Source organism: Felis catus, chromosome B4 (assembly GCF_018350175.1).
Source record: "Felis catus isolate Fca126 chromosome B4, F.catus_Fca126_mat1.0, whole genome shotgun sequence".
Lineage (NCBI taxonomy): Eukaryota > Metazoa > Chordata > Mammalia > Carnivora > Felidae > Felis > Felis catus.
This window is the reverse complement of record NC_058374.1, coordinates 30,203,024-30,214,796: the sequence shown is the minus strand read 5'-3', so window position 1 is coordinate 30,214,796 and position 11,773 is coordinate 30,203,024. Positions and strand designations below refer to the sequence as shown.

General features: G+C 34.0%; 1 protein-coding gene across 1 annotated transcript in view; it reads right to left on the bottom strand.

Moving 5' to 3' along the window:
- Window positions 1-785: 785 nt before the first annotated feature.
- Window positions 786-11,773, bottom strand: part of CCDC7 (coiled-coil domain containing 7) — a 407,709-nt gene continuing 396,721 nt past the window's right edge. Inside the window, 2 exon segments of the mRNA XM_045062653.1 lie at window positions 786-944; window positions 3,290-3,412. Of these exon segments, the coding sequence (XP_044918588.1) occupies window positions 877-944; window positions 3,290-3,412 (191 nt within the window). The 3' untranslated portion in view covers window positions 786-876.

Here is an 11,773-nt window from a genome sequence, read left to right as displayed (position 1 = left end):
GGATGGATTTTTCTATTTCCTTAAAAATACATTGCTGGGATTTTTGATACGTATCACACTCAAACTGTAGATTACTTTACATAGTATTGATAGCTTAACAGTATTAAGTTTTCCAATGTATGAAAAGTCTAGGGCTGATTAACATACTGAGAAATGTCATTCATGAAATTGCTACCAGAATTATTAATTATTATCATTTGAAAAGTAATTTGGAAACATATATTAAAATAAAAAACGTGTATATCTTTAATGTAATACATGTTTACATGCTCTCTTTTATAGAAATACAATCACCATAACATAGATAAATATGTACAGTGATATTTATTGTACCATTGCCTATAGTTGTAAAAAACCCGATTTGAGAAGAATCTAAATGTCATTTAGTAGAAGAATGGTTGAATAAAGTATAGCACATTCACATTATAGAATATCATGTAGCAACTTAAATGTATGAGATATAAAAGAGATATATATTATCAGTTTATCTGGATTGGAAGCAAGAAGGATCTATACAAATGATTCTATTATGTACAGAACCAGCAAACTCATATATATATATATATGTATATATATATATATATATATATATATATATATATATATATATAGTGTGTGTGTGTGTGTGTGTGTGTGTGTGTGTGTGTATGTCAAACACACGTTTGACATACACAAACACACGTTTGAAGAAAGGTTTAGAAAAATATACTTGGTTCATAACATTTGTTTTTCTGGAGAAGAGGGTCCATAGGTTTAAGGTGATTGGTAAATAAAAACAATGGAAACATAATACAAAGTTTTATTTCATTTGTCTTTGTAAAGCAGTGTTTTGTTTTGTTTTTTTACCTTCATAGATAGGTTTTTTAGTTGTAGACATCACAGCGAGCAGAGTATTTGTAAGTTCAACATTTTTTTTTTGTTTGAGATAGAATTTTTTGGATGCCCTAGAAGATGAAAATAATATTACTAAATTATAAATGATCTGATTTCAACTTTTAAAAATTTAAAATAAATCTTAATCCACTTCTAAAGCACAGCTTCCTTAAATTTTAAAAATAATTTAAAGCAGCTTTCCTAACACAAATATTTTTTCTCTGGTTTTTCCTTGCTGGGCATTTGATATTTAAAAACAAAACCAGGGCTCTTGGGTGGCTCAGTCAGTTAAGTGGCCAACTCTTGATTTCCAATCATGTCATGATCTCAAGGTTGGTAAGTTCAAGCCCCACTTCAGGCTTCACACTGGCAGTATGGATCCTGCTTGAGATTCTCTCTCCCTTTCCCTCTGCCCCTACCCCACTCATGCTCTCTCTCTCTCAAAATAAATAAATAAATAAATAAATAAATAAATAAATACTTAAAAACAAAACAAAACAAAAAAAATAGTAAGAGTACAAATCAAGAAAAGAAATATTAGAAATATTGTATACAGAAATGCCAGAGGAAGAGGGGCACCTGGGTGGTTCAACTGGTTTAGCATCCAACTCGTGATTTCAGCTCAAGTCATGATCTCACAGTTTGTGAGTCTGAACCCCGCATCAGACTCTGAGCTGAGAGTGTGGAGCCTGCTTGGGATTCTCTTTCTCTCTCTCTCTCTCTCTCTGCTCCTCCCCAACTCGCATGGATGCATGCACACTCTCTTTTAAAATAAATAAACTTTTTAAAAAATGCTAGAAGAGTTTTTTTTCAGTATGACAGTAAAAAATACTTAAACAATTAAATTGATAAATTCTCATATAAAGTTTTTATCTCTATATAAAACAGTATATCTTTATTAAAAAGTTTTATATTACTACAGTGAAAGATCTAGTGTTAATGGAAACACGTTTACAAATACTGTTATTAAGATACATACTTTCAACAGTTAAAAACAAAACTATAAAGAAAATAGTATCAGGTTGCTCATTTCAAGAAAAATGCACTAAAATAAACAGAATGTGGGGTATTTAGATGGTATTTTCTCAAAGTTAGTGGGAAAAATTTACTAAGTTAATGCATTGAGTTTCTATAGTATATGTTGTACAAAGAAATAAAACATTTTTAATTTTTTCATTTCCTTAAGGCAGGTGTTTGCTCTAAAAATGTTTATCTGTTATTATTTTTAGGATAAAAGGCTTGATAGTTTGATAGAAAATAAAAACATTTATAATAGAATCATTTCTATTCTATCCATAAAAGAAGACTACTATTTTTTTCTCTAATTATGGAATAGAAATTTAGATAGTGAATTATTCAGACTATTTGTTAGTTGCTATTCTCTTTCTCTTTCTTGTTTCTTAAGGCAATATAACTGCTTATAATTAATGCTTCTATCAAAGGGAAAGCTTTAGCTTAGGAGAGAAAACCCAAATTGTTGGTAAAGTAGGAGCTAATAAATGGAAAGCAGTATTGTAGGTTATATGAAGTCGCAGGTGAATCTAAAATAAATTACATTTGTCTAAAATGTACATATACTATAAAACTACTGATCTCATTGTCTGGCAGTTAACAAGAGGAGAGCTTATCTGAATCTAAAAAGCATATTATAATTAATTTTTCTGAATTTACAGAATTCTTGTTTGCCTAATCATGCCTTACTTAATAGTCAAATTTATTTTATCTCTGAATTACATACCCATAGAATGGTAAAAAGTAGCCAATGGATAAATGTTGAGATAAAGATGCACAGTGAGAAAGAAAAACTGGCCAAAGTATTGGTAGTATGTATAATTACTTAGGACTTTAGAAAAATATAATAGACCAAATAAAAATAATCTACATTTTTAAAAAAACCTTTAAACTCAGTATCTATAGGAAATATACTAAGATGATGATTATATAATGCCTCTGGAGCAATAATAAGAAATGCCATCTATAAATTAGTTCCTAGATATTGGCTGGGGAGATAGTAATGAAGGAAAAGGGAAAAGTAAAAATAATGTTTATTTTCCTCCCAATTTACCCTCATGTTGAGTTTCTCTGTTGCAGATCCTGCCTGGGGTTGGACAAAAGGAAAATGTATAAATATAAAAAGGAGGATTATAAGATGGGTTTATCTCAGCCATCTGCAGAATCTATAATAGTGAGCAAGAAAAGAAGGTTGAAAAAAAATGGAACTCCAATTTAGTGGTGACAGGGAAGGAAGAGATGTATAAAAATGCATATATGTTAGATGAGCTTAATCAGTGTTTACTTTCACTTATGTTTTGCTAAGCTGGTTATATGACTAAGACTGGTACAATCTGGTTGTTTACATATAATTAATGCTTTACTAATTAAAAAAATCACATTGTACACTAAGAAAAAAAATTACCTGAAGGTTCTTTATTTAGTGAAGGAAACTGGATGGTTTTATAAATGGTTGACCCAGCCCTAGATGTTCTGTGATATGCTTTTGGAGGTTTATTCACATGGGGTGAAATGTACTCAGATCTTTCTAGAAATATTAGAAAATATATTAACTGTTAGATTACATTTGTAACTAATTTTGATACACTTGCCAATAAAATTGAAATAACTAAATTTTTGAGATGATTAATTAGTAAAGAAATATACATTAAGAAGGATAGTTTTATTTTTTATTTTTTTTTAAATTTTTTTTAACGTTTATTTATTTTTGAGACAGAGAGAGACAGAGCATGAACGGGGCAGAGGCAGAGAGAGAGGGAGACACAGAACCAGAAGCAGGCTCCAGGCTCTGAGCCATCAGTCCAGAGCCCGATGCGGGGCTCAATCTCACGGTCCGTGAGATCGTGACCTGAGCTGAAGTCGGACACTCAACCGACTGAGCCACCCAGGCGCCCCAAGAAGGATAGTTTTAGAGATCAGAGCTAAGTTATAAAACAAACAAGTCACAAAAAACCATCTATATAAATTCCATTTCTTTGAAATGGCCAGTGTAGGAAAATTTTATAGAGACAGAAATTAGATTGGTGGGTGATGGCTTGGAGTATGAATATTTCTTTTCCACATAATGAAAATGTTCTAAAATTGAACATGGTGATGGAAGCACAACTCTGTGAATGTACTAAAAGCCATTGATTTACACACTGTACATGAGTGAAATGAATGGTATGTGGCTTATATATCAATAAAACTATTAAGTAGATCAACATCTGACTTTCTATCACAAACAATGGAGGACAGAACTCAGTGGAATGACATATTAAAAGTGCTACAAGGGGCGCCTGGGTGGCACGGGCCAGGCTGAGTATGGGCTCAGGTCATGATCTTACAATTTGTGTGTTTGAGCCCTGTGTCAGGCTCTGTGCTGACAGTTCAGAGCCTGGAGCCTGTTTCAGAATCTGTGTCTCCCTCTCTGTCTGCCCCTTCCCTGCTTGTGCTCTGTCTCTCTTTCTCTGAAATAAATAAATGTTAAAAAAAATTCAAGTACTGAAAGCAAAAATTCACAATCAAGAATTTAATACCCAGCAAAATTATTATTCAAGATAAAACGAAAACATTCCTAGATTTAAAAAAAACTAACAATATTTGTTATTATATTAGCAAAAATGTTTTAGAAGAAATGCTAAAGAGAATACTTCAGGCTGATACAAAATGACACTAGGTAGTAACTTCTCATTATATATAAAAATTGACTCAAAGTAAATTACATCCCTGAATGTTATAGTTATACTATAAATGTCTTAGAAAAATAGAAAATCATGAGATTTTAATTAGACAATGTTTTTTAAATACAAGTTTAAAAGCATGATTCATAAAAGAAAATTTAATACATTGGGCCTCATAAAAATTTAAAGCTTTTGACTGCCATTAAGAAAGTTAAGATGAGGGGGGTGCCTGGGTGGCTCAGTGGATTAAGGGTCTGACTTCAGCTCAGGTCATGATCTCATGGTTCTTGGGTTCAAGCTCCACATCAGGCTCTGTGCTGTCAGCTCAGAGCCTGGATCCTGCTTTGGATTCTGTGTCTCACCCTCTTTCTGCCCCTCCCCTGCTCATGCTCTGTCTCTCTCTATCAAAAATAAATAAAACCTTTTTTAAAAAGTTAAAATGAGAGATGCCTTGGTGGCTCAGTCGGTTGAGTGCCTGACTCTTGATTTTGGCCCAGGCCATGATCCCAGGGTTGTGGGATTGAGCCACACGTCAGGTTCTGTGCTGAGTATGGAGCCTGCTTAAGATTCTCTCTCTTTCCCTTTACACCTTTCCCCCATTCATGTTCTCTCCCTCTCTCAAAATAATCACATATATATATAATACATATACATGTATATATATATATATATACATGTATTACATGTATTACATATATATGTATATATATACATATACATGTGTATATGTATATATACATGTGTATACATGTGTATATATACATATACATATGTATATATATATGTATTACATATATATATGTAATAAAGAAAGTTAAGACAAGCTGCAGACTAAAAGAAAATAATTTCATATTATGTATCCAATAAAGAAGTTGCATCCAGAATATATAAAGAACTCTTAACATTTTAAGAACTTAAAAGATTAAACTTTACAAATGGGCAAAAATTAAAAAGTTTTAAAAGAAATTTAACCAAAGACATATACAAATGGGTACTAAATACATGAAAAGATTCCCAAAATAATTTTTCAGGAAAATGTAAATGAAAACCACAATAAAATGCCATTTCGCATCCAACAGAATGTCTATAATCAAAAGGATGGACAATAGCCAAATGATGGAAAGACTATGAAGAAATAAATTCATTCATACCTTGCTTGTCTGTAGGTAAAATTGTACAGCCACTTTAGAAAAGTTTGACATTAAAAAATAGTTAAACATAAATTTACCATACAACAGGGCAACTCTACTCCTATTTGGAGAGAAATGAAAACTTACATCTTCACAAAGACCAACATAGGAATATTGAGAGCAACATTCATTATAGCCAAAAAGTGAAATGAACCTAAACGTCTATCAGCCTAGGAATGGATAAAAAATATGTGCTACACTTCAGTGTACTTGGAGAACAATGCTACAGTATTTCATTTGTATCACTAGGAACCAAATTTAACTCAATTATTTGTTTAAGGCTTTGAAAATTAAGTATATGTTTCATCTCAATGTTTCTCTTAACCTTTCAAATATCTCTTTCAAAAATAATAATTAAAAGTTTGAGATACAGGGACGCCTGGGTGCCTCAGTCAGTTAAGCGTCCGACTTTGGCTCAGGTCATGATCTCATGGTTCATGGGTTTGAGTCCTGCATCGGGCTCTGTGCTGACAGCTCAGAGCTTGGAGCCTGATAAGGATTCTGTGTCTCCCTCTATCTCTGCCCCTCCCCTGCTCATATACTGTCTCTCTTTGTCTCAAAAATAAACATAAAAAATTTTTTTTTAAAGTTTGAGATACAGAGGTAAGATGTAATAATCCTAATTTTACTTTTTCAAATTGTCATTAAAAGTGGCAATAATGCTGAGGGAAAAAATGTGCTACAGCCATAGAAAGGAATACTATTCAGCAATAAAAATGATGCATGTTACTATATGGGTGAACTTCAAAATCATGCTCACTGAAAGAAGCTACATACAAAACACCATGTATTCTTTGATTCCATTCATATGAAATATCCAGAAAAGGCAAATTGATAGGCACCAAAAGCAGATTAGTGGTTTGCCTGGGACGGGGAGTGAGAACTAACTTAACTATCATTAGGGATCCTGTGGGAATGGCAAAAATATTCTAAAACTGAATTAAGATGGTGACTGCATACCTAGATAAATCTAAAATCCTTGACTCATACAATTAAGATGGGATAGATTTTCTGATATGCAATTTGTGCCTTATTCAAGTGTTTTTTTATATATAGTTGCTAATCTGTACCTCTCTGAGAAACACATTTACCAACTAGAGCACAATATTTATGCAGTTGTTTGTGTCTTTAGCCTTACAGTATCCACTCAAAGCACTCTTTTCCAGTTGCTTTGAGCACTCATTTTTCTCTACTTCTCTCAGTAAGGTTATGTCATGCGTTTATTGTTTTTTTCAAGCTTTATTGAGATATGTTTGACATATAATATAGCATAAGTTTAAGGTGTACAATGTGTTGGTTTGACACAGTTATCTATTGCAAAATGATTACTACCATAGCATTAGCTAATTCCTCTATTACATCACATAATTACCATATCTTTTTGTAGTGAGAACATTTAACACTTACTCTTCTAGCAACTTTCAAGCATATAATACAGTATTGTTAACTATAATCATCACGATGTGCTTTATTTATTTACTTATTTTATTTTATTTTATTATTTTATTTTATTTTATTTTATTTTATTTTATTTTATTTTATTTTATTTTATTTTATTTTATTGTTTAATTTACATCCAAGTTAGCATATAGTGCAACAATGATTTCAGGAGTAGATTCCTTGATGCCCCTTACCCATTTAGCCCATCCTTCCTCCCACAACCCCTCCAGCAACCCTCTGTTTGTTCTCTATATTTAAGAGTCTTATGGGGCGCCTGGGTGGCGCAGTCGGTTAAGCGTCCGACTTCAGCCAGGTCACGATCTCGCCGTCCGTGAGTTCGAGCCCCGCGTCAGGCTCTGGGCTGATGGCTCAGAGCCTGGAGCCTGTTTCTGATTCTGTGTCTCCCTCTCTCTGCCCCTCCCCCGTTCATGCTCTGTCTCTCTCTGTCCCAAAAATAAATAAACGTTAAAAAAATTTTTTTTAAAAAAAGTCTTTTATGTTTTGTCCCCCTACCTGTTTTTATATTACTTTTGCTTCCCTTCCTTTATGTTCATCTGTTTTGTACATGATGTGCATTAAATATCCAGAACTTATTCATCTTCTAACTTGGAAGTTTGTACTCTTTGACCAACATCTCCTCATTTCCCCAACCTATAGCCTCTGGTAACCACCATTCTATTCTCTGTTTCCATGAGTTCAGCTTTTTTTTTTTAGATTCCACATATAAATGAGATCATATTGTATGTCTTTCTCTGTGTGACTTGTTTCACTTTAACATAATTCCTTCAAGGTCCATCCATGTTGCTGAAAATGGCAGGATTTCCTTTTTTATAGCTGAATAGTATTCCATTATATATATTCAATTCTATTATGAACATTATATTTTATATACAAATAATATATATTATATTTTTATATATAATTTATTTCCCATATATATTTATATAATAAAACCACTATTTTGAATTCTTTATATGGTAAATTTTAGATCTCTGTGTCTTTGGGTTTGGTAGTGGAAGATTATTGTAATCCTTTGGTGGTATCGTGTTTCCTTGATTTTTCATATACCTTGGAGTTTTGTGTTGCTGTCTTACATTTGAAGTAGTAGTCACCTTCTCCATTACTAACTGCCTTCAGGGAAGGACTGCCTTTCATCAGCTCTGCTAGAAATCCAGAGGCTTTCTCCCATCTTGACTGCACAACCCCGCTGCATACTTCTTGCTCCCTCCTGTGGCAGAATTCCTAAACTTGTATATTTTCTCTGGATCTTGCAACAGACCAGGCCAAGCGTTGACAGTTTAGTTTCCCTTTTGTTTTCCCTAAGGTCAAGTTGTTTCCCTACAGCTCAAGTTGTAGTTTTTCTCTAGCCCACAGAACCTGGCTTGTTTTCTGCAAGTGCTCCTAGCTGTTCAACAAAGCACTCTCAGGAGCATGCACAGGGAGTTGGCTGCAGAGTTGGGGGAGATGTGGGTGAGATAAGGTTGTTACTGGGGATGCCTGCAACTAGTTGGGGGGATCTGCAAGTGAGGCTTTCCCAGCATCTCATGGGTGGATTTCCTGATGGGAATCCACAAGACAGCATAACTATATCCCTTTAATGCTTTCTGAGAATCGTATCTGCCACTCTCCTGATCTCCTCTCACCCCATAATTTAGTATGCTGGATGCTTTGTGTCCTGCACAACTAACCTATTCTCCCTTCCCTCACAGTGGGAGAAATCATGGAATGAGAAAGTCTCACTTGGCCTTAGCTGTACCACGTTGGGGGACATGTGATGCAGGCAGAGTCAAACTATTCTTCTTATCCAATCCAATGTGTCCAAAATCTTATTTTTTGCTCCAACAAAGTAATGGAATTTCTTATCTAGAAACCAGGACTTCCACAAAGCTCTCTTGTCTGTGGGTGACTGGTCAAGTCGGTGTTTTTCAGATGCTCCCTGACTGTGGCCAAGAGGGGTTGGAACCATTCATGAGCTACCTCAGAGTCCACAGCCAAGATGGAGGTTTGTCTGCCTATTACCTGATGCACAGGTGGGCAAGGCTTTTCCAGGTCCCTTGGTGTATGATGCTGGATCCCATAACTTCAGTTGTACTTTTGTTCATGAATGGGTGCCAAATTTTTGTCGTTGAGAATGGGGGCATGAAAGAAGGGACATGTTATGCTATCATGATGGTGACATCAATTGTCATATACTTGTATGTTCCATATGTTCCAGTCTGCATTTCATCCTAGGATCTCCCAATACCCTGGTTCTCTTCTTTTTTTGCATGCATATTTTTATTGAGAAAATTACAATATAATTAAAATATAGTATAATTGAATGATGGAAAAGGCAACCTAACTGTATGCTGTATGGACCATTGACTGCTATGTGCGTGTTTGTTTTTTTTGGGGGGGAGCCACCTTTTTGTAGAGGACTGGCTACTGAAGGGCCTATCCCTGTATTGTTACTGTATTTGTGTGTGTGTGTGTGTGTGTGTTTTGCAGGGAGTCACATCAGAGGAGCTGCCTCTGAAAATGATTATAGATAAAAAAAAGTGATCTTTGGCCCTAGTGCAAAATTTTAATACAAATTTGTGGGGTTTTGGGAAGAGCACATGTATTTTGCATGGGAGGGGTATCAAGAATATTTGCAATCAGAGGACATACTATGGTGGATTGGTTCCAATAATGGCCTTGATGTGTTCTTGACTACTGGTATTCATATCCTCTCATAAAACTCTGATCTTGGCTATATAACTTTAGTAAATGGAACAAAAGCTAACAAATGCAAACAGAGACTTCAAAATTGCTTGTACATTGGGCTTTTCCACATGCCAATCTTAGAAGGAACATCTATACTGTTTTCCATAGTAGTTGCACCAATTTACAATCCCACCACCAATGTGCAAATGTTACCATTTCCCTACATGTTCACCAACATTTTTTTATCATTTATCTTGTTGCTGATAACCATTCTAATAGGTGTGAAATGATATTTCATTGTAGCTTTGATTTGCATTTCCTTGATTAGTGATGTCAAGCACTTGTTTATGTACCCATTGGCTTCTTTGTATGTCTTCTTTGAAAAATGTCTATTTACATTTTCTGACCATTTATAATAGCATTGTTTAGTTTTAGGGTTTTCCTTCTCCTCCCCCCTGTCCCTCCTACTCCTTTTTTTGCTACTGAGTTGTAAGAGTTCCTTACATACTTTGGGTTTTAAGTTATTATCAGATAGATGGTTTCAAATATTTTCTCACATTCTGTAGGTTGCCTTTTCATTTTGTTGATGGTTCCTTTTGCTGAGCAGAAATTTTAGTTTGATGTCCCACCTGCTTTTGTTTTTGTTGCTTGTGCTATTGGTGTAATGTCAAAAATATCATTGCCAACGTATATGTCAAGGAGCTTTTTACCTGTTTTCTTCTAGGAGTATTGAGGTTTCAGATCCCACATAAATCTTTAATCTATTTCAAATTAATTTTTGTTAATGATATAAAATATGGTTGTTTTGTTCTTGCATATTGATAACCAATTTTCCAACATCATTCACTTAAGACACTATTATTTCCCATTAAGTATTCTTATCTCCCTGTCAAATATTAATATATATGAAGATTTATCCAGGCTCTTGATTCTGTTCCTTTGGTATATGGTCTGTTTTTATGTCAGTACTATCCTGTTTTGATTATTATAGCTTTGTAATATAGTTTGAAATAAAGAAGTGTAATGCCTCTAGCTTGCTCTCTCTCAGGATTGTTTTGGCTCTTCAGGGTCTTTTGTGGTTCCAAACAAATTTTAAGATAGTTTTCTCTATTTTCAGAGAAATTCCATTGAAGTATTAATAGAGATTGCATTGAATCTATAGATGACTTTTTGGAATAGCATAAACATTAAAATTTTTTAAATGTTTATTTATTATTGAGAGACAGAGAGACACAGATTATGAGCAGGGGAGGGGTAGAGAGAGGGGTAGAAACAGAATCTGAAATAGGCTCCAGGCTCTGAGCTGTCAGCACAGAGCCTGACGTGGGGCTCGCACTCATAAACTGTGAGATCATGACCTGAGCTGAAGTCAGTCACCCAACCAACTGAGCCACCCAGGTCCCCCGGATAGTATAAACATTTTAAAAACATTAACTTCCAACCCACAAACCTAGGGTATCATCCCATTTATTTGTGCTTCTTCAATTTCTTTCATCAAAATGTTATAGTTGTTATGCTTAGATTATTATCAACCTTGTTTAAATTTATTAAGAATAAATAATTTATTTTGAATAAAGTATTCCGAATACTTATTTGTTTTGATGTTACTGTGAATGAGACTGTTTTCCTTATTTCTATTTCAGATATTTCATTTTTAGTGCATAGAAATGCAATTCATTTCTGTATATTGATTTTGTATCCTTCGACTTTACTGCCTTCACTTATCAGTCCTAACACTTTTATGGTAGAATCTTTAGGATTTTCTCTATATAATATCATATAATTTACAAACTTCACTTTTTCTTATTTGGATGCCTTTTATTTCTTTTTATTGCTTAATTGCTCTAAAATTTCCAGTACTAAGTTGACTAGTAATGATGAGAATGGGCACCTTTTCCTGATCTTAGCTGA